At 43.0% G+C, this 25701-nt stretch overlaps 2 protein-coding genes across 2 annotated transcripts; one reads left to right on the top strand and one right to left on the bottom strand.

The window, feature by feature from the left end:
• The first annotated feature begins 318 nt into the window (after window positions 1-318).
• LOC148428164 (monocarboxylate transporter 1-like) lies at window positions 319-15302 on the top strand. The gene is made up of 5 exons (XM_088407402.1): window positions 319-443; window positions 7756-8005; window positions 11365-11508; window positions 11583-12362; window positions 13665-15302. Exons 2-5 carry the CDS (start codon window positions 7789-7791, stop codon window positions 13934-13936), a joined length of 1413 nt encoding a protein of 470 aa, XP_088263528.1. The 5' UTR covers window positions 319-443; window positions 7756-7788; the 3' UTR covers window positions 13937-15302.
• A 1152-nt stretch (window positions 15303-16454) lies between these two features.
• Window positions 16455-23200, bottom strand: LOC148428163 (isocitrate dehydrogenase [NAD] subunit gamma, mitochondrial-like). Its single transcript, XM_088407404.1, has 13 exons — window positions 23061-23200; window positions 21929-21973; window positions 21797-21811; window positions 21623-21720; window positions 20566-20681; window positions 20442-20502; window positions 19711-19843; window positions 18897-19030; window positions 18721-18823; window positions 18232-18378; window positions 17423-17578; window positions 16994-17139; window positions 16455-16891 (listed from the first exon to the last, which is right to left on the bottom strand). The coding sequence occupies exons 1-12, from the start codon at window positions 23112-23114 to the stop codon at window positions 17038-17040; spliced, it is 1164 nt and encodes a 387-aa protein (XP_088263530.1). The 5' UTR covers window positions 23115-23200; the 3' UTR covers window positions 16455-16891; window positions 16994-17037.
• Window positions 23201-25701: the final 2501 nt, after the last annotated feature.

The following is a 25701-nucleotide window of genomic DNA, read 5'->3' as shown; positions in this document are numbered from 1 at the left end:
TTTTTAATACTTTCGGTGTCACGTTATTAAATGCTTATTTCGCATAATTGAAACCACGCTGTTGTTCTTTCGGTTTATTCCATCAGGAGTCGCCACACACAGCGGTTCCTTTGCCTATTTTTTTCACAAGGTCCTGACGCACTCAGCTTATTTATTTATTTATTTATTTATTTATTTATTTATTTATTTATTTATTGGCGATATGTCGAGGCACTAGCCGCCGCGCCAAGAGACAGCAAAATCAGATGTGACGTCATTTTCTTTGGCGAGATTCCGCCAGTTTTGGAGGTGAGCGCGCTTGAGCGCATGCGCGATGACTGTCTGTGTCGTCATCCCGCTTGGGTCCTCATCCCTCCACTCGCTCATCCATTCGCTCCAGTTGCTCCAGTCGATACCGCAGCTTTCCGAGTCCGCACGACACCGTCACAATTGTGTACCTCCAGGTGAGTGCTCGTTCGTTCTTTCCTCCGATTTTCTTATTTTGTTGTTGGTCGGAGCGACGGCGCGAGACAAAGCGACACCACACGCGAGCTTGTCTTTTCAATCAACACGTTGAGTGAATCTCCTTCGGCTTCCGGAGATTTGCAGCGCAGGCACGATTTGGAACTCGGAAGCCGCGTGGAGCTTTCCTCCCCCGTGGTGGCGTGATGCGCCGTGATGCTGCGGGAGCACCCCGCCTCCCCCTCCCCGATTCCCCCGGGTGCATCTGGCCGGCCGGCGTGTGGCCGGGCTCGTGTGGTCGGCACCGAGCCAGGCACGCTCCCCCCGGGGTCGGACTCAGAACTGACGAATGGAGCATGCGGCCTCCTTTTGTTTTTCCAACGTTTGGCGTCAATCTGAGGAGGACTTTGGCTGATCAATTGTGTCCGGGGAGTAGTGTACTCTCCTTGTGTCCTTGTCGGCGTGACATTCCAGTGCAATCGTATAACTGTATTGCAGCACTAGTAGTACTGGCGAAGCCTTAGATGCTAACTAGTAGAATTGTAGATCACTTGTAGTCACTAGCAGAAGAGCACAGATAGATAAATAGAACAAATTGTACACAAAACAAAAACGAGACGGTTACAATGTTTTAGTCAATCAAAACATTACATAAAGTGTACACCCCCTCCCCCTCCAAGTGGGTGGACTATAAAACTTCATGATGCCGGACGTCATGAATTTGACTGTCATGTGAAATTGCACCAAACGGAGGAGAAAGAAGACGAGGAGCATGCAAAGCAATGCTCTGTGCATTTGACTCTGACAATCATCCACTACTCTAAGTCCAAACGGACTTGGGACCCGTCTCCCACTCTGCCCCAGAGGCCTGCTGGCGTTTGCGTGGAAGCGGACCGTTAGACGGCTGGGTGACCTCTCGGGGGTCCGGCGTGCGTCACATGCTCCTCTCCGATGTTGGCCGCTATTGCGCAATCAAACACAAACAAACGGTGAACTGACTCACGGCTTCCAAAGCAATCTGAAAAAGTTTGTTTAGCTCAAAGGGAAAAGTCTACACACCCCTGTTCAAATGCCAGGTTTTTGTCAAATTAGGCCAAGGTGAATCACTTTTTTTAGCATTAACGTAAACTGTGCAAGTCATTTTGTGGGAGGGTCTTTTCAAGTGGGGAAGTTTAAATAGACAAGCGAGATAACACTTGATTTGATGAAATGGAAAGGGTAAATATGAGCTCTGCGCCTTTGCCAACTCCTTTCATGAATGGTTGCTCGCTTGACAACATTTTAATGGCTGTTGTGCTGCGTCACCATGTCACAGCAGTGCTTACTCTAAGATTTTTTTCTCAGCAGTGGAGGCAGGCTGAATCTTGGCACTGTAAACAAAAGATATATGACTTTAGCTTAGTGCTGAACAAATACAAATATAGATTTTGGGGGGAAGAAACCTGAAGTTGTGGCGTAGCACTGGATTATTTCAGGAAAAAAATAGAAGAGCTTTTTTTTTTTGAAACCATCAAAACATTATATACTTTTACTCAAATGCAAATACACGACAGTGGCTTTTTAAGTACATATAACATTGTGTGCCATGTGAAATAGTGTGCTTTTTCATTCCTCGTGGAATCTAACATTAAAAAAAACATCTGTGAGCAAAGTCTAGATTTTAAGAGTAATTCTTTTATAAATTTCAAAACTCTACTCCTTTGCAAAATAGTACAAACAATATTGCTTATAATTAATTGCCTATCTGACCTGGAGGTCTTTGTCATGGCTAAGCATGCTAATTTAGCATAAAGTGTTAGAGATATGATTTGTGGGAGTTGGGGCGACAGAGTGATGAAGACTCGATGCTTTTTCTCTTTCTTATTTTTTTAAACCGGTTTGAAGCTTGTTTTGTGTGACCTGGAGGATAAGAGCCTAAGAAACAACTTTGATCATTCCAAAATCATGATTTCGGTTGTGCTGCTGTGAGTTGCCAATTGTCACTTTTTGTGAGGGTCCAGTCCAAGTCTGGTTCCGAAATATGAAAATGCACATGAAGGCCCGACTTGACTGGAGTTGGGAGTCATGTCATTGCGGCGGTCCACGTTTTGACGTTTTTGCCAGAGCTCAAGAATTTTTGCAGACGTTTTCATGTTCGGTCGAATTGCATCATCATAGCATGATAACGATGGGCCGAGTTTCCTGTTGGGGCAAAGTTACGGCTCTGACCTGAGAATGGCTGGCCAGCTTCCGGGATGATTGTACGTGTGTGTTTATTGCCGGCCAATAAAAGTGTTGCATCAAAGCTGACTGGTGTGCATGCCGCTTTTGTCTTTTGGGCCGAGGCTAGCTGTGGCGTGCCCTGCCCTAGTGAGTGTGGACCTACCTGTGCGCCACCCTCTCACCACTGGTGGGCAACTTCTTTCCACACATTACCAGCGTGTGCGCTTATGATAAATGGAGCTCCAACAATTGAAGTTTGACGTTAAGCCCATCGGAATTACACAGCCAACGAGCTGTTGATTTGAGCCAAGTAAACGGTGACATGATTAATGGACTTTCACTTATATGGCACTTTACAGAAGTTTTGTGCATAATTTAAGCAGATTCAAGGTTCCATTCTGGCGAACATGCATGTGTGTGTGTGTGTGTGTGTGTGTGTGTGTGTGTGTGTGTGTGTGTGTGTGTGTGTGTGTGTAAGCTGAGCTCAGAATGGCACAGGAGGGGCCTGTTAAGGTGTCAGCAGTAGGTTCGTGACGGCCCGCCTATAGTTCACCACAGACTTCCTCTTAGATTGAGAGCAGCCAAATTTAATGACCTTCCTGTTTGCTCGGTTGAGCTCACTCGCAACTTCCCTTCTGCTCTTGGTTCCTCACAGGGCACGACAATCATTTCACTTGGATGTATTCCTTCACTTCCCTCGGAGTGCTTTGACTTGCTGTACAGATGTTTTGTTTGCCTTGAGACAGCCATACAACATCAAAAAATTAAATAGATGAGCAGAGCATAATCGGAGGTCAAATCAGGAGCGAAAGATTAGGATGAGGAAAATGTATATATATATATATATATATATATATATATATATATATATATATATATATGTGTGTGTGTGTGCTAGAAAATTACACAGATCTTCATTAAAAAAAAAAAGTTATGTGTGCTCTATGCAACATAAAAAGTGAAGTAAAAACACAGCCGGTGGGGGAGCCTTTTGGCTGTTTTGTTTAAACTACTACGACACTAGCCATATAAAAAGCGTCGTACGTTTTTTGTAAACAATCCTCAAAATCAGGTGACTCAGACTCTGGTGCAAAAAAACTGTGACATCTGTAATTAAAGAGCATGACATTTGCAGCCACTCAATCAATTTCTCTGTCAGTACATTTTTAAGTTTCTTAAAAAGTGAACAATTTCGTTGAAGACTCAAAACATGAATGTTGAGTGAGATAATACACAAATGCCAACCCAACTAAAAGACAGAAAAGAGCTCCTCTCCCTCCTGGAAGGTTCCATCCAAATCTTGATGCTAAAAACAAATTAAAAGCCACCTCGTCTCCTCTCAATCTTATTTTTTTATTATTTGCTAAAAAACCTCAAGGCCATCTCTTCATATTCAACTGTCCGCTCACAGTTCGGAGGTCCCGGGTTTCATTCCAGTTCCAGCCTTCCCGTGCGGGGTTTGCATGTTCTCCCCGTGCCTGCCTGGGTTTTCCCTGGGTACCCTGGTTTCCTCCCACATTCCCACAAACATTCATGGTAGATGAATTGCACACTCCAAATTCCCCTTAGGTGTGTTTGTGAGTGCGAATGGTTGTCGGTCTCTCAGGGCGTCCCCCACCTACTGCCTGAAGACAGCTGGGATGGGCATCAGCATGAGGATGGGCGGCTATAGAAAACAAATAGATATTGTCTCCCTAAATGTCTCAAAAGTTCTTGTTAGCTTGTTGTAAGCGTCTGCAGGGGTGTTTTTTCAGCTGATGTCATACTTCTCGTTCTGGTGCTGATGTAACAGATGAGAAACAGCTTTATTAGTCAAGTATGTCAAAATTTTGAAGGCAATTGTCTGCTGCAGGTTTTTTTTTAAGTAACAATTAGCCTCATTTGTGTGGTTTATGGCTCAGCAGCTCGGCAGGCCGGCATTGCAGCGTGTTATTGGCTTTTGACGCGTTGGCGTTCCCCTCACGTGGGGTCCACGCCTCGTTCCGAGAGACGGCGGCTGAGACTAAAGGAGGTTCCGCCTCCGCGCAACTAGTCTCGTCATCACATTCCTGCGAGGAACGGGAAGCACTCATGTGCTGGCACAAAGTTCAGCGCTGTTCAGTGCTGGCTTTGATCGGGGCAAACGTTTCCTTGGCAAACTTTGGGTGACTTGTGAAGATGCGGTGGTGCGACAGGTCCAACATGACACCCGTGCAATGTTTGCACAAGCGAACGAGAGCTTGGTCATGAGTTGCTGGCCCATGCGTGTGTGCACAACATTCCTATCATAATGAGGGCAATTTTTGTAGTCTATCAAAATCGTAATGGGTCAATACAGGAAAGACGTGCTGTTCCTTTGGTTGGATTTGCATTGATGCGTGATGTCAATCTTGGTCTGTTTGTTGTGCAATTAGCAGGCGTCGTCATGGCATGGGGACCTTGTCGGAATTTTGGTTGCCGTTGTGAATATCCGTTTCCAACGTTTGTGCTAGTTTCTATGGTGGCTGAGAAGTTCAAAACAAAGTAACAAACTGAAACGCTTTTACGTTGCGTGGAAATAATTTACATTTCTAAAATCAGATCACAGAAAGCAGCAACACGTTTACATTTCGGAAATCAAATGAACAAAAGCCGTTTCTGCTTTGCCATTTCATTTCTGAAACATAAATAAGTTTTCTGAAATGCCAATTTATTTCAGCTTTTGTTCATTTGTTTTTTGATGTGAACTTTTTTTTTTAAGTTTTGGTCATTTGTTTTCTGAAATGTAAATGTGTGTTTGCTTTTGATGATTTGTTTTCTGAAAAAGTGAATTGGTTTCCGCTTTCTGTAAATTGTTTCCTGAAATGTAAGTTTGTTTCATGCAAAGTAGAATGTTTTACAGTTTGGTGTTTTGTTTTGTACTTTCCAGTCACCGTAAGTTTGTCTGTGAAAGGGTGAAGAAGTGACGCTGGTGTGGCTTTCTCCAAAAGTTTTTTTTGATCAGCGCTTTCCTTGCTGGTGGGGAACATACATGCCTCCTTACAGGTCAAATGTTGCGTGCGGATTTTCCATCTGGAGCTGTCAGCCATATCAGCCTTGAGCTCGTCGAGCAAAATAGTTGGGAAAAGCAGTTGGAGATTCCGAGCTGCCAACTTCCATCTGCGGAATGAAAAGTTGGATTTATTGTGCCTTTTAGCCAGCCTTTGACTTTTTACCAGGCCTGGTGCCCTTCCTGATGTGACTGATGCCTCAGTCTCGTGGCTCAAGTGGGAAAGAAACAGAATTTGAAAATATTTACCTGCACCCTTGGACCGAAATGAACAATTCCATTGAGAACATGTGGTGACTTCAGAGGGCACTTGGGACAAGTTTGTGTCAGTGTAATTATTGCTCAAGTTTACTCGTTGACAACTTGATCCAGACTAAACACCCTGACCGGAGCAACAGCATGGTTGTTGATTAACTCTTTTACTGGCATGGCTCCAGATTGCATGCATATGGCATTTCTTTTCAAAGATTTGCAAGTGTCGCATCACTGCAAGTTGTTGCAGGCGGATGTGAAACCAAAAATAGCTTTATGTGTGTACTAGGTCTAGGCCGATTAAATCAATTATGGCCTTCCAAATATTGGCCAAAAATAATCAAGCAAATGGCAAATTTAATTTTTTACCATTATTTAGAGCCGTTGTATGCAAGTACAGTAAGACTGCTGTCATGATTTATTACAGGGTTAGTGTTATACAGTAACTCTATACCATAAGCTTGTGACCTGAAAATAAGTACCATGTAATGTGTCAATTGTGTGGACTTGTCTTTCAAAACAAAGTAAATCTTCATTCTTATAAGTAAAGATTAGTTGAATAATGCAAGTGTTTGACGTGAATTACTAACCTTAAATCACAATTTTGTTAAATAAATTAAAAAAAAAAAAGATGTGCCCCGAATTGAAAATGATTGATTTATGCCAAAAACTGAAAATGAGAAATGCTTGGCTGAAAACAGAAACATAAAAAAAAACAAAAAAACTTTATTTGCACATTGCATCATGGCAGCCAATTGATGTCACAAGAAGCATCCTGCAGAGGTATGTAAGCGATTGATGAAAATAAAATCAAACTATGGGTCTGAATATTATTCTTGGTATTTTTTTTTTACAATGCCCGTTTAAAGGGTGCTTTTTTGATGCGCTTGTTTGGTGGGAAAATGTTATGACAGGCAAGTTCTCTAAATTGATTCATTGGCACACCAACCACTAGAATGGAATTTTATCCCCATCATTTTCTTGATACATGGCAGATTTTATAGATAGACAGGATTCCCTCATCATTTTTAAAAAAATGCACTTATTGCCACTCCTCGAACACATATATGAAGGACTAGGGCTTATTGCTATTGACGTCCATGTATTATTTGGTGCGTTTATGTGTTTGCAGTCGGCCTTTACAACACACCTTTGGGGTGTGACGTTAAGTTGTTCGTCATCCTTGGTTGGTCTTTTTTTAGCTCAGCGGTATTACCGGGAAAGTAGCGAAAGCTCGGCGGTGCTCTTTACTCAACCGGCTGTAAGGCTTTCAACAGTACTTGCCTTCCAAGCAAAGGCCCTCTTTTTCTCCTTTTCTCCTTCTGGCTCATGTGAAAATTAGCCCCTTGAGGAAGAGAAGATACATTTTGAAGGCTTTTCTTCTTATTTTATCACTAAAATAAAAAACCCGTCAACAGTGATCTTCAATACGTTCATTCACAAAAAGACATAATTTTGAAGATATACCTATATATTCCAGCAGATTTTTTTTCAAGAAATTAATAGCAGTTTTCTAGTCTTGTTTGTCATTTCTAGTTTGTGTCCATAAAACGGCTTCAGAAGATCAGCTGATATTAAGTATCGCTGTTATCATGTGTACTGATACTTTGAAATAAGGAGAGGTATTGACCTGATTCCAACACTTGGTTTCAGTTTCTGCCAATCCCTACCGTTGATGCATTAAAAGGAAAACAATGTCATTTACTGGTGTTTAATAAGAGAAATGCTTTTGCCCTTGGTGAAGCCCCTCCTGTCCTTTCTGTGTATGTTTTCCCTCAATTGATCCAAAGCAGCGAGAATTGTTTGTTTATCAATTGTGCGAAATGAAAATTTGGCATGCATCTCGTCTCCAGGTCGCCAGATCACAAGTTCCCCCCTGAGCCAACATGCCTCCACCAGTGGGGGGCCCTGCGGGATACACCCCTCCCGAGGGGGGCTGGGGCTGGGCCGTGGTGGTGGGGGCCTTCATCTCCATCGGCTTCTCCTACGCCTTCCCCAAATCCATCACGGTCTTCTTCAAAGACATTGAAGTCATCTTTGATGCCACGCCCAGCCAAGTCTCCTGGATCTCCTCCATCATGTTGGCTGTCATGTATGCAGGAGGTAAGGCGGGGGAGAGGGGTGCTAAAGATGGCAGCCAAACAAATTCTACCTGCAACTTCAGCCTTCAAAATGAATGACTTGGAGATAGATGATTTGATTTATAAACTCGTTTAATTCTCTCAGCCTAGCATAAACATTCACATGGGTGAAGACTCTCCATAACATCTGCTCACAACCCAGGCTAACGTGAACCCCATGTCAACATCCAAAGATCCAAGATCAGTCGACAGGCATCAATTTAGCACACTCTTCTGAAATTTACTACTTTCCAATTAGACTTAACTTTGGTGGCACGCCGCTTTGCATTTTTGGAAATCATCACACTCCTGTCGGAGATGTTGCAAATTGTAAAGGCAAGTTTGTTCTTTTTGACGGTTGTTGATGTTCTGCTTCGATTAAGCGTCACGCACCATTCTTCCTTTGTATGGAGTGCTCATATATGTTTGCTTCACGAGTGACTTGCATGTGCTTTTACTTTGAGTCAGGACGTGGGAGTCTTAGGGGAGCTCCGGGGAAAGAATTGAAAAAGGTGTAGAAGGCAAGGAAGGAACCAGATGTTGGAGCACTTTTTTTTTCCCCCCCAACCTCTTCCTGATTTCACAATTGAGTGCGTTCTCTTGGGCTGTGTCAAGTTGCTCCGCTTCTGGGCAGTGCCTCCTCGGTCGGTCGGAAGGGCACGAATGGCCTACTTAGGACTTGAACTTTGGAGTTGTGGCATCTCCACTTTCAAGATTTTCTTCGCAGACAAAGGCTGTTTTTCAGTGGCCGTCGAGTGGGAGGGACGGCCGTCTTGGATTTCACTTCTTGTGGATGACGGGAAACTCCTGGCCCGAAAACGAAGCCGAGCCAGAGTCAATAACGAGTGTGCGTCCTCCTGCTCTTATCTGCCTTTTTCTTGGCGCCGTTCTCATACCTCGCTTTTTGTCTCTCCTGTTCCCACTGAAGCGCATCTCTGGAGGACTTTTGACCAAACAATGCAATGCAAAAAGGCCGCAAAACAGTTGATTCAGTTTCCCACGTGAGGCCGGTGATAAAATGGTCGAGTGGTGGCTGGGAGGAGGGCTGTTGTTTATATAATCCCCCTGAGAAAGCTCCTCACTGCTCTCTTTGTGTTTTGCCAGATAGCAACAAAGAGCGTCACCACTCATGTGTTTGCGCGAGCGCGTGTCCTTTAGTTGACGCCGAAGCTCCATGCCTTCATGCTGTGAGGTTGGTTACTGTGCGGGTCCATACCCAGTTGCATCCCTTTCCCACTGCAGTCAACTCTTACCTATTTCACTAAGTCGCCTCTTAGCCTCCGGTTTAATCTATCCTTGCCTCTTTGATGAAACTAGACCTGTTACCATCGAATCTTTTTCAAATCGATTATTCCGTTGAATAATCAAGTAATCGAATCACACGTACAAAAATCATTCAAATTGTTTTTTTTTTTATAGTATAATTTACTAAGTTTGGACATGGGCTGAAGGAAGACTATTTATTCTTTGTATGTTATTGTGAGTAGATATAACAATTCATTCTTTATATCTTTATACATATGGAATTTGTGTGGTAACGACTTCATTTGATTAAAATGTAGAGGAGGAAATCCAAAGCGTTGTGGGTTGAGCATGTTTTTCCTGACTGAGACGGAATAGAATCAAGTCATATAGAACAGAATAGAGTTTCTTTATTTTCATTGTATGCAGTCTTATAATTAAATTAGGAGTGTTGCCCAGATCGGTGCGTATTACCAATACAAACAATAAATATTATGTAAATAAACAACAAATAGAATAGAATAGAAAAGTGTCTTAGGAGTGCAATCATTGTTGTTCAATCCCTTCTTACATTTCTTTCCCTGGCTATCCTGATCCATTTTTTTTTTATTGTGGCTTGTTTTGCCCGTTTGGCTTTGTCTGACAGCTATTGAAGTGTTTTTTGTTTTTTTTGTTTTTGTTTTTTCTCCTCTTGTACTGGCTTGCACTTTGTATTCGGTGGCTGTGAATTCATGTGAGAGTCCATTCATCGGCTTGGCACGCAAGAGGGACCCGACGGATGTTCTGTCTCTTTGCTGCCTCCTCCGCCTCTTGTCAGGGCTCTGTAATCGGGGCTCGACATGGAACAAAGCAGACTCATTCTAAATGAAATTGCTGAAAAGGTTAGCGACCTTCAAGGTCACCTGCGTCTCCTTGGGACTCTTTGAAGGTGACATCCCATCACTGATGCATGTTACACAAGTGGTCTTTTTTTATCCCACAGCGCCATCCGTTGGTGAAAAGTGACGTCACACTTTTTGATGCAGCATACAAATTGCTGCGCTTTTACTTCTTCAAGCAAGATATGAAGAGGTTGTCTGTTTCTTAGATGTTCCTTCAAAGCTTTCACAAAAATTCAGAGTCTTCTTGCATGTTGCTGCCATCATAGTTGGTTTTTATACACTAATTGTCATAGAGACACATCATAGTTTATATCAGTGCTTCTCTATTAATTTATTATTATTATTATTAGTCCCTTTCCTTCAACTTTCAACAACTGTTAATTATTTTTTACAGTGTTTGTACGGGTTACAGTTTGGTGTAAAATAGAAAAGAGTAGCCTAGTGCATCAAAGTGCCTGAAAACCTAAAAAAAAAGGCTGAAAAGTCTTATTTTATTGCAATTACACTAGTCTTTTTCGCTGTGGTTATCTGCGCCCTGCCTGGCATCACCTCGCGCCTCCTTCAGAGGGCCCCGCCCCACTATTTGAGGAGCACTTGTTTATGTCCACACACCTGATGTTCCATATTTACTTTATTTATGGTCTTTACACTGAGCACTTTATATTTACATTAGATTTAATGACATTCTAGTGCCCTATATTCACATTGTTTTAGGGTTTCCTTTCATAAAATTGAGTGTTGTGTTCATCTAACGTCGTGTATTTACATATTCTGTCGGCTTTTGCTACAGTTTGGAGTGTTCTTTTTTTTAAATGCATTTAAAGACCAAGCAAAAATACATGTTATGTAAACTTACCATGCTGCAGAATGGCCTTGCTGTTTATATAAAAAGCTCTTACCTCAAACATGGTGGGCATTTTAGCCACTGGGAAAAAAAAGTGGCAATCAAGTTCACACTGCATCACCACAATTGTGGCCTGTTGGACCTTTTTAACCCTTTCCAACTTTTTCTCGATAATTGAAGTATTTCATTCAAATGTTGACTGATGTTCCTGTGGCTGACCATAAAACTAACAATTCCTGACTGAAGGGCACTTAGTGTAGGCCTATGACACTGCGGTATTTTTGAGGTGACATCTGATCCTCTGTGTGTGTGTGTGTGTGTGTGTGTGTGTGTGTGTGTGTGCGTGCGTGTGTGTGTGTGTGTGTGCGTCGTCAGGTCCAATCAGCAGCATCCTGGTGAACAGGTTCGGCAGCCGGCCGATCATCCTGCTCGGAGGATGTCTGGCGGGTGCAGGCCTGGTTGCCGCCTCCTTCTGCAACACGGTGCCGCAGCTCTACTTTTTCATCGGCGTGGTGGGAGGTGGGCCCTCGCTTTTCCGCCGGCTCTCTCGACCCCTTGGCAGGGTCCCACTGAAATGCGCGCCTTTCGTGCAGGGCTGGGCCTGGCGTTCAACCTCAACCCGGCTCTCACCATGATCGGCAAGTACTTCTACAAGCGGCGTCCCATCGCCAACGGACTCGCCATGGCCGGCAGCCCGGTGTTCCTGTCCACGCTGGCGCCGCTCAACTCATGGCTGTACGATCAGTTCGGCTGGAGGGGCAGCTTCCTCATCCTGGGGGGGCTCCTGCTCAACTGCTGCGTGGCCGGTTCGCTCATGCGCCCCATAGGACCCCGGCCGCAGCGGCAGCCGGCGCCGGGTCCAGATGCCAAAATGACGGTGCTGCAGAAGCTCAACTCCTTCATCGACCTGTCGCTTTTCAAGCACCGCGGTTTCCTGCTATACCTGCTGGGCAACGTGGTCATGTTCTTAGGCCTCTTCGCGCCGCTCGTCTTCCTCTCTAACTTTGCCAAGAGCAAGGGTATCAGCAAGGACAAGGCAGCCTTCCTTCTGTCAGTGTTGGCCTTCGTGGACATGTTCGCCCGGCCCTCCATGGGCCTGCTGGCAAACACCAAGTGGGTGCGCCCCCGGGTGCAGTACTTCTTTGCTGCCGCCGTACTCTACAACGGCGTGTGCCACGTCTTGGCGCCGCTTTCGTCTGACTACACCGGCTTCGTGGTCTACGCCGTCTTCTTTGGCTTCGCTTTCGGCTGGCTCAGCTCGGTGCTCTTCGAGACGTTGATGGACCTGGTGGGGGCGCAGAGGTTCTCCTCCGCCGTGGGCCTGGTCACCATCGTGGAGTGCGCCCCTGTGCTGCTCGGCCCCCCGCTCACAGGTATGCCCCCGTCTTCGCTCGCCTTTTCACCATACGCAAATAGTTTGACTTACATTTGCAGAATAGTGCTGCTAGCTGCTGCTAGCGAGCTGCTAGCTCGCAAGGTCATACCAGCCGCACAGAAATTCATCTGCCCATGCATTTTCTTAGCCGCTCGTCCTCACTAGGGTAGCAGGTATGCTGGAAACTCTCCCAGCTGTCTTCAGGGATTAGTCAGGGTACAAATCTCAAAGCACACGTCAATCATACTTTCAAAGCTTCTTCAGGGAATTTTGTAGTGTCCAATATACCTACCGTGCTTGTTTTGCGGAATGTGGAAAGAAATCCACACAGGCATGGGGGGAACATGCAAACTCCACTATCTACACAGGAAGGCCAGAGCCAAAATCAAAACCACGACCTCTGCACTGTGGGGCGGACGCCCAAACCTCTTTCTCCACCACTCTTTCACCATGCCGCCTGGACAGGAATTCATGAAAGAAAATCCATACCTATCTCAAACAAGACCCATCACATTCATCATCAGGCAGGAACAAATCAAAGTAAAAAGCAACATTTTGCACTGTTTTGCTCGCTAACAGCTAATCGGGGTGATCGATTGCCACAGATCGCCAACGTCATTTTGCATAATATCAGGGTTCAAAGCATATCTAAGAAGTGCAATGACTCAAAACTCTCCTAATTCTACTTTGCATGTAAAAGTAAATGTTGTTTTTCCTCATGCTTGCATTGTGACAGTATGCAAAAAATGTCTGCATTTTATTTCATTAAGCAGTGATTATGGATGGTATGATAATTCTTTGCCATGTTGTTCGGTTCGTGTGGTTTGACTGTCCTTTATTGAATAGAGCATACAGTATTTTCTTTACATGATGTATATGCGTTCCTTCTAGTTCAAACACGGTATTCTGATTACTTTTGTGTTTTTGTCCATCTTAAGGGGTGGCCATTTTGTCACTAGGTGTCACCTGAAAATGACATCACAGCTGCCCAGGTAATGTTTCCTAAGTTGGGTCATGTGACGTTCATAAGCTGAGCTATGATTGGCTGATACCTGAGCAACTGTGACGTCAATTTCAGTTGGAAGAGAAGGGAAAAAGAGTGGGTGGATATTGCTGCTTAATTCTTATTCATATTTACATGTGCAATTCGTTCAACTTGTAGTAAATTTTCAAGAGGTCTACGAATACCGCATCCATGTCAAAATAGCAGTAAAATCACTCCTATCCAGACCACCATGTTACTCTGCCACTGTGCATTTGGAGCTGATGTGCTGTCATTTTGTCACCCTCCAATCCATAGGAAGCTTCTACAACTACTACCAGCACTATGACTACACTTACATCTCGTCGGGTGTCATCCTCATTGTGGCCAGTCTCTTCCTCTTTGTGGGCATGGGTATCAACTACAGACTCTTGGCGCGAGAGAAGAAGGCCGAGGAGAAAGAAGAGCCCAAGGAGGAGCGCGCTGCCATGCTGGCTCCACCCGAGCCCGGCCCTGCTGAGCCCGCCGCCGAGCCCGCCCCCGCCGCCAAACTGGAGGAGGATTCCAAAATGGACGAAAACACCGTGTAGGAGCGCAGAAAACACGCACACCATCATAAGCACACACCTTTCTGTTTTTGACCTTCCGGACTAGCACTGAACTCACATCTGTTGTAGTTTCTTGTGTGTGTGTTCTCTTTGTTGATGTGCCCTCGGGCAACACTAGTTGCACACAGATTCAGCGAGGATGACGTTACTCTCAGGGTCTCCAGCTGCCATATTGCAACCATTTCTATGCGAGCTTCCGCCAAACAAAATGAGCTGCCAGTGCGACAAACACACACACACACACCCACATAGGTGCAGCCATGAACAAATATTTGAGCTCAAAGTATCCGGACAATCGGATTGCAAGGAGTGTACATGCGAGTGCGAGAGTGACAGAATTGTGTGAGTGTGGTGTGGTGGTTTTTACATTTCACTGCAGAATGTGTCAAAGCCGTTACAGCTTCTTCTACTAGAAGCTGAAGTCATTTTGTGCCGCCTTTTTGGAGACAGGCCTGTTGGTCGCCAAGCAGTAAATGAAGTGCCAATAACATTCTGAATTTCCATCAGCAAAACCAGCAAGGATAGGAATTTTAGCTTCAAGCAAATCCGAAATATATATATATATATATATATATATATATATATATATATATATATATATATATATATATATATATATATATATATATATATATATACACACCAGCTTTGATTACCTATAGTATTAACCACACTATACTTGTGAATGATAACTTTTGTTTCTCTCTTTCTTTGAATTGCTTTTGTGTGGTTTGCCAACCTTCACGAGGCTCAACATATTTTACAAGTGCAAAATCAAACGGGACAAAAGCAGAAGAGACAATGTACAGTAAATTCGCTTTATTTGAGCAGCAGCACATCTTGCTTACTGCCATCGAATGGAACACTCTTTCATTGTCACTGCACGCTGCAGCCATAGATGTACGAACAAAAACATTGTTTTGGACGTCAATTGTTTTCTGATCAATTAGCAGATATTGGGATAAATTGATTTCCATGAGAACGTCAGTGCCTGGGAGACACTGCATGAGTGCACCTTGTGGTCCAACATCACCCTCTAGTGGACAAACAACTTCATTTATTCTAACATTCCAGTAATGATGCACATTTTCAGTTTAATTGTCAAGTACTGCCCTCCAGAATCAAAACTTGAAGCCTTTCACAGTCAACACAGGCACTTTGATAGGAACATTTTTTGGTTTTATTTGCATTTGAGTTTTACATTCTGTATGAGGAAGTGGGGGCATTTTTAATGAAAAAATGTTTCCGGAAAACAAGCTGTGTTTTGCATTTCAAGTGTCATACTAGTTCGTGTAACTGTGATATTTTTATGATGGAAGAGTGAAGGAATTAAAGGTTTTTAAAACAATAGCGTTGTTCTACAGATATCATTCACTTAACTCACGGAACCACGGTACTCGACCCGGTGACCATTTTCTAGGTCTAGCAAACATTTGCGGTGAGCAAACGTAAAAGCGGAGGAAAACGCGTTTCCTATAACATTACATTCATTTCCCCCCATTAGCGATTCACAATGGTACTCGCATGCACCCGTTGACGGGTGCCACAACAAGGCCAACAATACAGAAAAAAAGAAGCTGATATGAAGCAAAAAAGGAACCGAGTGACCAGAGAAGAAACATGGATTGCCAGGATAAATCGGAAAGATTCCTAACCGACTAAGTATATTAAAGTGTGTTCTGAACATTTTATTGAAGGTAAGTAACCCTCAAAGTTTCCATCTTCCGATCACAGCAGCCCAAAATTTGAAAAATGACGAAATGTTAATACACGTGACCTCAGAATATACGTGAATGTCGTCATGTTCGAGAAGCCTGAGCATAAGATTCCCTATCACAAAATAACATTGGATGCAAAATTATAAACATGACTGCGGGAACAACGCTGAGATTGTATACTCGCCAATGACACTGACGCACATGAACACGTCATCCCATGACGTCAATGAATAACGCGATCTAGATTTAAAATGGAGTGTCCAAAAAGTAAATAGGCCACACAAGACTGTAATGTGCCCTGACTCGCAATCACACTCAAAGGGAGAAGTTGGAAATTTCATTTAAGGAACTTGCTTCCTGTACTGTACATTGCATCCTGCTCCTGCAAATGGTGTACAGGTGTTCAAACACGAACCTTTAAAAGCATTCATACCGCTCCCAGCTAAAGTTTGCTCAACATAAAAGGAAGACAATTAAATGTCAGGTTGCATTTGAAGCAACTAAACTAAACTGCTAGGCTTGAAGGATGCCCAAACTAGTCATGCTAAAATGTAATGGAAAATGCCAGTGACAGGCTGACACTTAGCAAAGATTTTAAACTCATGGATTTGTGAATGCAAACGTAAAATAACACATGCAAAACAGTTGAGCACCTGTGCTCTTATTCCCTAATGTGAATGCAAAAGTGTCACTTCTGCCATTCAGATGCTGTCACTACAACTACGTGTGTCACTGGTTGAAACTTGAATGTAACCCGAGGATCACAAATGGTGTGCTTAGAATCACTGAGTTAAATTCTTTTAATTCTTTAAATTTAATATTTTTCTAAATCTTACAAATTTTAACTATTTAACAATGATACAAGTGATTTTAATTTGATAAATATTCGGTACAAATGTTCCAGTCACAATAAATAGCTGCAGAAAACATTAGGCTCCAAAACATGGGCCAGGGGCCAGATCACTTTTTGGGGCCAATACGTTTGCTCTTTCTTGCTGAAAGGGGTTGTTGTTTTCTTCAGGGCAGAAATAACTATTTTAAAAGATATTACAATTGTTTTTTTCTACAACTTTATTTTCAATATAAATGGAACAGTATTTGCATGTTACAATTTCCGTATTTCCTGATATTAAACGCCATTTATGTAGAAATTAAATGCGGGGACGCTTCTTGATCGTGTGTAAGGGTGACTCGCCAGATGTTTGATGGTGTTTCCCCTCTGTGGGAAAGCAGAATAATGGCAGTTATAGTTTGCAAAAGAGTACATTAAGTTTGAAAAAAAAAAAAAAGGCTGAGCTGAACATCAAAACACTTAGCTTACCTCCATGTAACACACAAAGCCCTCAGTGGTGTTGTGCATGTTTGCTAGACGCTGAGTGTGCGCTGCCCGGTGCTCTGAATGGCCTTCATGATGAACTGCACCACTTCAGAAGTGGAGCCTTGGCCGCCTAGGTCCTGTGTGTGCAGCTGAGGGACAAAAAGATGTGTCACAAACAAGATGGAGAGAAGATTCTTTCAAACTCAAGAAGAACCGGCCAGTTCGGCTTTCAAAAGAAATATACAATTGACAACTGTATTAGTTTTATCCCTTACATAAAAAGAAATGCACGTTCTTTAAGGAGTGGCCATTTTGCCCTTTTCTGCCAACTGAAAATGACATCACGGTTGCTCAAGTAGCGACCAATCATAGCTCAGCCTATAATTGTTGGAAGTTTGACATGTAAATTGGCACCCCTTCACGTAGCCCTACCTGAGCATCGGTAAGGGCGCAGAGAACGGCCCGTCGGATCATGCCAGCGTACGTGTGCAGTTTCAGGTGGTCCAGCAGCAGACAGGATGCCAGCAGCATGGCGGTGGGGTTGGCAGCATTGCGCTTGGCGACGCTCCTTCCGGTGTTCCTGGTCCCCTGCGACATGGCCGACAAATCAGGCTTTCGTGAAATGCACACGACACTAGAATCACGAGAAGACAATTTGGCAACAGGTTCCTCATTGTTCCAATTCATTTGCGCTTAATTTGAAAATTCACTGTTCCTTTCACTGCATTGAAAAGCCTTAAAGGGACAATGAGTAAGATTTAAACCATTTTTCATTACGGACAGCAGGAGGTGCTGCATTTAGCATTGTCCGTAGCAATAACAGACATGACAGCCTCCGGAGGAGTGCCACCCCCCCCCCCCCCCCCCCCCCCATGTAATATACTTTAATGATAACTGGACCTATGATTATATTTAAAACATACTGTTAGTCATTAAGAACATATTTATTTGCAAGTTTTTGAAATCTGTAACCATTTAATGTATATCTTTTTAATGAAAAACTGTCTAAATCTTACACTGTCCCTTGAAATGTTTTGCATATACCTGCAGAAACTCTTGTTAAAATCACCCCCCCCCCCCGAAAGTGTGATATCTATTTGAGATATTGAGTCCTAATAATGATGCAATGATACCTTTTTCTTTGCTTTTGCCTACAATTTGAGAGTCACCTTCAATATAACACACTTATTCGCTAGCTAACCGCCATCCGCGTAGTGTCAATGCACTGAGGTACCGCTCACCATCTCAAAGACGGCGTAGTCCTGGCCATAGTTGGCTCCGGGCACCAAGCCTGGCCCGCCCACCAGCCCAGCGCAAATGTTGCTCACCACGCTGCCGTAGAGGTTGGGCATGACCATCACTTCAAACTGCTGGGGCCTGGAAACCAGCTGATACACATAGTATCAATTGCTGTACTGGAGTACAACATATGTGTGCTTGAGAAATGAACAAAGGTTAAGCAGGGCGAATAGATTGGGCTAACTAGCGGAGGTCATGCAAAAACAGTGAAATACTGTATAGTGACATAGAGTAATATGAATGGAATGGAAAGCATTGAAAGAAGACAGTAGGAAGCTGAAATTTCACCCATATGACAACATGTCAAAGTTCAACATGGCATGACAACATAGTTATCATAACACTAGGAGTGTATCATTCCATGGCTGAAATACTGCAATAATATTTTTTGTCAGTGCTCCAGATGTCATTTGCATTCGTCCACCACTTACCTGCATGGTGGTGTTGTCCACAATCATGCTGTCAAAGGTGATCTCGGGGTACCCGCTGGCAACCTCCTCACAGCATGTCAGGAAGAGACCATCGGCCAGCTTCCTGCTCCAAATGCAAAACCTGGATCAAGCGATCATGAAGCTGCGTCCCTGGAGGCACGTGTGGTGACACCCACATGATGTTGGCCTTGTGCACGGCGGTCACTCGTCTGCGACCGCTCTCGCGAGCGGCCTTAAAGGCGTACTCGGCGATGCGTAATGACTTGCTCCTGGTGATGATCTTCAGACTTTCCACCACTCCTGGAACATTCTACAAAAGGAAGCACAGGTGACATCTATTATAATTAAGCAAAATATCAAAATAATTTCACCCCTATCATTCTTCTGGGAATATATCCTCTTTGTAGATTATTAGAAAGCCCATGTTTTTTAGATATTTGTAGTAAACGTTTATTGCATCGATTGACTTTTTTTTCTTCTGTCTTGAGTTCGAAATGTCCGACTGCATTTGTATGCACCACATTGCTATTTCCCAGGACTAGAGCTGAAGACCTGTCATTTCATGTTATGACAGCATAATTGACTAGTGTTTTTTTTTAGGGTCTTTAATCAGTAAATAAATATGTTTTTTAATGGTGGTGTGTTAATATTGATGTAGTCATTTTGATGAGTCAAGTTAAGGGCTCTATTCCGCAATGGAATAGAGTTTGCTGTTACGCAACAACCGCCGCATAAAACACCTTCAAAATAAAAGCATAAAGCGTCTGTTTACATTTTTTTAATTTATAAAATTGATTTATACTGATTCTGAATCGTGATAAATAAGATTCTTGATTCTTATGTGATTTTATTTCTCCAAGATACATCTCTAAAGAATACAGGTTTTAACGTGAAAACATTTTGAGCCGTTCAGGTCTTCAGCTCACTGGACTGGACCAAGTGGACCATCTCTGGCCAGCAGCAACAAGCCCAGTTGAGAAAGATGCTGACCTCATGCTCCAGGCTGCTGTACTCTCCCTCTGTGTTCTCTCGGATGATCATTATGTCGACGTTTTGATGTCGGGTCGGCACGCCCGGCAGAGACCTGCAGTGCATCACGTTGGCGTACAGATCCAAAGAGGTTCTGCCAAAAGATGCAAAGTCCGAGACTTTTCTCAGCCTTTGTTGAGCCAAGGCACAAAGCTGACATGGCACAAGTCTCTAGGCTTGCCACCGATCAAATGTGTCACTAAAAAGTATACACACACGCTCTAAAAAGAGCTGTGTTAAAAATAACCAAATTATGAGTCAAAAAACGACCAACTTCCTGGCAACACAAATCCAAATATGGGTCAACCAAAAACAAAAAAACCAAGGCTCATTTGTATGAACCCATAATTGGGTTGCTTTGACCCAATTGTTTTTAGAGTGCCGTCCCCAGTCAACTTGTGGCTGTCTTCAGAAGCCCCAACCAGTTAAAGGTAATAGGCCATGTCCACAAAGCTAAAGTAAAACATGTTAACTGGGACATTAACATTATTGCATATTGGAGAGGAACAAAGTTAAGCCTGGGATGTTAGTTGACATTACAGAGGGTCGTAATCACATCTTCTTTGCGTGAATTTTCAGAAATTAGGGCCGTGGAGTCTCAGGTGACATTTTTGGTAAGATCACTGCCAGGCAGGTGTTCTGGTATCTCAAGCAGAAGCTTTTAGCTGTGCCACAAATGTACTTCTACTCACCGGAGCAGGTTGTTTCTGGATTTGTAGAACGGGGGTAAATTGTGGTTGGTCTCAAGGTTACCTGCATTAAAATTTAAAGTTACACAAAAGCACAGAATCCGGAGCGCACATGAGCCAAGTTCACCTTTGAGTGCAACTCCATTGCGCCTAATAGCCATGATGGCGTTGTTGATGTCATCCTCAGAGAATGCGGACGAGTCCACCTCCACCACCTCAAAGTCCACCGGAACGCAACAGAACCTGATGCAAAAACCAGTCAGCGTAAATTGTCAGCAAAAGCAGGTTTTGGATGAAAAATCCATCCTCACGAATTATCGTCTGGCATTTCGGTCACTGATTCCCAACCAGTTGGCAACAGCAGACTAACGCATTCAATTTATCCCCTTCTAGTGTGTCTTTGATCGTCTGAGCAGTCCTCAAGGGCCGCTACCCTGCATGTTTTTGAATTTTCTTCCTCCATTACATCTGATTCAAATATTCAGCTCATCAGCAAGCTCAGCAGAAGCCTAATAACAATCGTGATCATTTGAATCAGGTGTCTTGGAAGACAGAAATATAAAAAAACATGCAGGATAATGGCCTTCCAGGACCTGACACCCCTCATCTATATCTCTTGACATTTAGTGACAGGCAGAAGAATGAAAACCTTTTCAACCAGAAGGCAGAAGTACAATAAACCTGGAGATCTACTTAAACGGTACACAAGCAGTTTTTTTTTTTTGTTTTGTTTTTTAATAGTCCCTTTAATATCTCTAGGACTGAGCTTCCCAGCTGAAGTCATCAAGCGCACCAAGCCAGAATGTTTGTGATGTTTCCATGATTGGCCACCACACCTGATTTAGATGATCAGATCATCAGGAAACTGTAGAAGCCAGATAAGGATGGTGATCATTTGAATCAGGTGCGCTGGAGGAGGATCTCACTCAAAACATGCTGGATAGGTACCTTCAAGGACTCGACGCTTCATAAGCGGCTACCCCTGCAAAGCCACCTGGTTAAGCGCAAAAAATTGATGCACTTTAGATATTTTTTGCTTGTTGCACCTTGTGTGAATGTCAAACATGTGCCAAGGCACAATGAAGGTTGGGAAACGATGAACAAGATTGTTGATGGTGGTAATGAGAAATGACATTGATAATCATTCGGATTCATTTCAAGAGCAACGTTTCCAGAATCTGCACCGAAAGAGCTCCTGCACGAAGTTGGCCAGCTCAGGCCCGATGCCGTCTCCAGGAATCAGCGTCACTGTGTGCCTGCCGCCGTACTGTGCAGGTGGAGGCTGAAATCCACACATACAGTCGCACTGACATCTCGATCATGTGACTTGGAGTTACGTCCTAATCATGCCTACTCACAATCATCTGGTGAGTCTGGATGGAGGAAAGGTGCATTTATGATCGTGGAGACATAAGGACAGATGGGAATGAGAGGTCAGAGAAACACGCACTTTAAGGGCAGAAGGGAAGGATGGTGTGTGCATTGCTTACAGCGTAATTGGCGCCCATGAGGGAGCGAGAAGGCGAAGCACACGCCTGCAGACCCAAAGAGAAAAGGCCACGATCAACAAGTTGTCTAGTGGAAGCTGCTTGGTTTCTACTTGAAAACACAACTTTGGGGGCACCGAAACAAACATTCCACAAGGGTTGTGGTTAGATTAATGCAGGTGTGTTTATAATATTAAAATAAAATACAGGCTTCAACTAAATGATGAAATTAGACATTCACTTTTGTGGTTTCGACTCGATTATCGGTTGTGTATGTTAGCCTACACGAAATGAATCCAAGTTAGGCACGATTAAGATTTTTGAGTGAGATGAGCTGAAAATAAAACATAAGATAGCATGCAGCACTTCGAGAGAAGCAAGGTTGTCCTCATTTATGGCATTAGTTAAAAGAATCGTTTGAAATGTTTGCAGACAAGCTATTGTTGTCTTTTGTCAACCAAAAAGCCAGCAGGTTTTGGCCTTAAGAACTTCTGTCCAGTCAGCTCAAACACAAGTAACAAACTGAGCTAATTAGCATATTTGTAATTAAGCTAACATGTTGTAAAATGTTTCTGTAGCATATGAAGTTTTTAATTTGTTTTACGGGCACTTTACCTCATTAAAAAGACAAGCTATTTTATAGCCATAAGAGGACTTTGTTAGGTCAAATGATAAAAATGGGTCTGAATAACGGAAAATAGATCAAGACTTTTTAATTTTGTATAAATACCTCAATTATGTATTTCAGCTTTTTCTTTTTGTTTTTGTTTTTTTAGCTGTGGCGGTATTGAATCTACTTTCGCTAGCCTTTGAATTTTGTAAACATACTTTAACTACGTATATTATTCTGCCATTTTAAAAAATAATATTTTTTTTTTAGTTCTGACGTTCTTGAATGACTGCTTTCGCAAACCACTTGAGCTCATCATAAGAGTGAAGCTACGCAATCAAAGATGTATGAGTGACGTGCAGGTACTGAACGGAAAGCGACATCAAAGTGATCGCTAAATGCCACAAGCCGTTAATCTTCTTAGCGCCACTTATCCGAATCAAGTGGAACCAAAAAAAAAAGAAGGGAAAAAAAAGAAAGGTATTTATCTTCGAAATCATATATATAATTTTTCACCGGTCCTACCTTTGCCGTCCGGCCGAGTAGAGGTCTGATGTAGTTGAGGACGCGGGCTGTCATGCTGCCTCTCCTCGCTTGCAGGGCGTCTGCCTACGAGCTTGATCGCCACGCAGGGGCGTGCAGCGAGTTCACGCGTAATCTCTCTCTCACGTGCCGGTTAGAAAGTGGATGGATGGGTTAGGAGCCGGTTAGAAAATGGATGGATGGATGGATGGATGGATGGATGGATGGATGGATGGATGGATGGATGGATGGATGGATGGATGGATGGATGGATGGATGGATGGATGGATGGATGGATATTTTCCGGTGTTTGCCAGTGACTAATGTAAGGAATGAAACTTCCTAATGAACTGTCGCACTTCGGTAATGTTCAAATAAAAAGAGAAAAATGGAAACATATTTCTTGATCACTGAATAAAATCTGCGTGTAAATGAACCTCTTTCAAATTGAGAAGCTGCCCAAAGTAACAATAACTTGACAACTAGCCATGAAAATAAAACAACTAACATATATTCGAATATAAAGTTACGCCCATTAATATGAGGACAAATGATAATACCAAATATTCCTGTTCCCTCTCAGTGGGGTGTGGGGAAATTCTATTTGTATGACCCGAGAGAAGTGGATGAACAGGTCAAAATTACTCAACCAATCTAAGCACGGAGGGAAGAAAAAAACAGAGGGGACAATAACAATGGGAGAGGTGAAACACGGTTGCTGTTTTTTTGTTTGTGTAATTCCATGCCGCAGCTAGCATCTGTTTGAGTGACTGATCGAAATAACGTTCTATTTTATATCCTAAATTTATGACATATTAAAGGCTATTTTGAAACTACAGTTTATCTTGTGTATGCAAATCTTTGATGAGGGGTACTAAGACTGACTGTGTACTACTGACGCTTGTGTCTACTCAATTTTCTTTGCCTTTGCAACTCCAATATAATGCTCTCTAATTTCCCATAGTCAGATATTTTAAGCATTACACAAAATGTTTAATGGTTGCGTTTTACACATTAGGTCTTGCCAACAGTCATCGAGGACCTGCCATATTTAAAAAAACAAAATTCCAATTTGTTATTTTGCAGGTGAATCTGTGAAGCCAAGAGGGCCTATCAGAAAGTCTGTTTCACAATATTCTGCAACTTACTGTAAATCACTTTTCCACAGCACCAGCTCATAAAGCTAAAAATAATTCTGGTTAGCTTAATTTATTTCATTTTTTAAAAACAATCTAAATCACAAATCGTGAAGAACTGGAATGGAATCGAAGAACCAGAATCTGAACCGGTATCATCCAAATTCAAACTATGCCCCCTCCTTCCAAGGGTTCTTTATTTTATGGTTATCCCCAGGGCTCATGAGTAGCTAAGGGTGGCCCTGCTGATGACATAACATGGCAGATAAAGCACAAGATGAGGCAGACAATCAAATATCCAGTATCAGGGCCATCAAAAAAGATTAGACGGGTATAAGGCATATCACTGGGAATGGTAAAACTAATGAATAAAGCCTTCATTGATTTAAAGCACGGCACCCCATGGACCAGATCTCATGAAATGAGATTACAGGTCCAGAGGTGCCACCCCAGGTGAGGGACGTCACAGTGTGAGAGCCTGCTGCCATGAATGCTTTATATAACCTGTCCAGTAGTAAGCGCTATGTCCCACAGTTGGGGTTGTATATCTAATGCTTTATTGAAAAAAGAAGAAGAATTGCGCAAAACTAATAAAATACAACGGTTAATTAACCCTACACCGACAGTGAAACATTTATAATTTAAAGTTTCACGTTGGTCAAAGTGGCTCGTTTATTGAAAATATTTTTGTTTTTAGATAGAATTTGCATAGTGATTTCGTGACATAACTTAACACTCGGCAATACGCTTGAGTAGATTTGCTACAAGGTGACAAAAAATATGATGGGGCGTAATGTTTAGCACTCCATTCTTCACGAAGTTCATCCAACAGCTAAGCAGAAGAGGGCTGAAAAGTGACAATATGAACCTCTTTAACCATAATCTATTGTTGTCTATTTGCCCCAACACGCGGTGAATGCAGAAATTAAATATTGCGTGATTGTAAGTGATGCAAGCCAAGCAGGAACAATAATGTATCTATTCAGGGTGGCTTGTTTGTGGTGTTCAGAAAATGACGTGAATGGCTCTCTTTTTCAGCGTCGGAAATAGTAGTGCCGGTCATGACCGAAGGGGGGTGACAAACACGCCAACATGGACGGAAGTGAGCCATCCAACCTGTTACACAGCACCACCGAAGCTCGACTGTGCGGCATTTTAGTGATTTCGCGGCTGAAACCAACACTCAGCCAACCGCTTTAATCTCGTCTAAATGTTTACGATATCAGAGCATTCGCATTATCCGACCAGCATCGGTAAAATGGCAACTAATGAATCGCAAGTTGCAAAGATGCTTGTCGAATGCGGAGCGCAGTTTGATGCCGTAACAAACGGCGTTTGCTCACTTCATTATGACTTTGAGCACTTTTTGGAGAAATCGCCTCTTGGCTTGACGAGTCCGGACCAAACGTCCGCTATCGCGACGCCGGTACTTGTAGTTCTCGTTGCTTGCCATTCCGTGTTCCGAAAGGGCAGCAACGTGGGCTTGGCACTTAATTTCCCATAAAGCC

This window comes from Hippichthys cyanospilos, chromosome 2 (genome assembly GCF_059441005.1).
Source record: "Hippichthys cyanospilos isolate Australia breed blue-spotted pipefish chromosome 2, RoL_Hcya_1.0, whole genome shotgun sequence".
In the NCBI taxonomy this organism is placed as follows: Eukaryota; Metazoa; Chordata; class Actinopteri; order Syngnathiformes; family Syngnathidae; genus Hippichthys; species Hippichthys cyanospilos.
This window is presented reverse-complemented; position numbering and strand designations above follow the sequence as displayed.

Bases quoted from the DNA above. Each gene is read 5' to 3' on its own strand.
- LOC148428164 (XM_088407402.1), top strand. From the start codon at position 7,789: ATGCCTCCACCAGTGGGGGGCCCTGCGGGATACACCCCTCCCGAGGGG. The intron at 11,509-11,582 runs GTGGGCCCTCGC...CCTTTCGTGCAG, and splicing joins TTTCATCGGCGTGGTGGGAG to GGCTGGGCCTGGCGTTCAAC. The intron at 12,363-13,664 runs GTATGCCCCCGT...TCCAATCCATAG, and splicing joins GCTCGGCCCCCCGCTCACAG to GAAGCTTCTACAACTACTAC.
- LOC148428163 (XM_088407404.1), bottom strand. From the start codon at position 23,114: ATGACAGCCCGCGTCCTCAACTACATCAGACCTCTACTCGGCCGGACG. The intron at 20,503-20,565 runs GTGAACTTGGCT...ATTTTAATGCAG, and splicing joins CAATGGAGTTGCACTCAAAG to GTAACCTTGAGACCAACCAC. The intron at 18,824-18,896 runs GTGGGTGTCACC...CATTTGGAGCAG, and splicing joins GTGCACAAGGCCAACATCAT to GAAGCTGGCCGATGGTCTCT.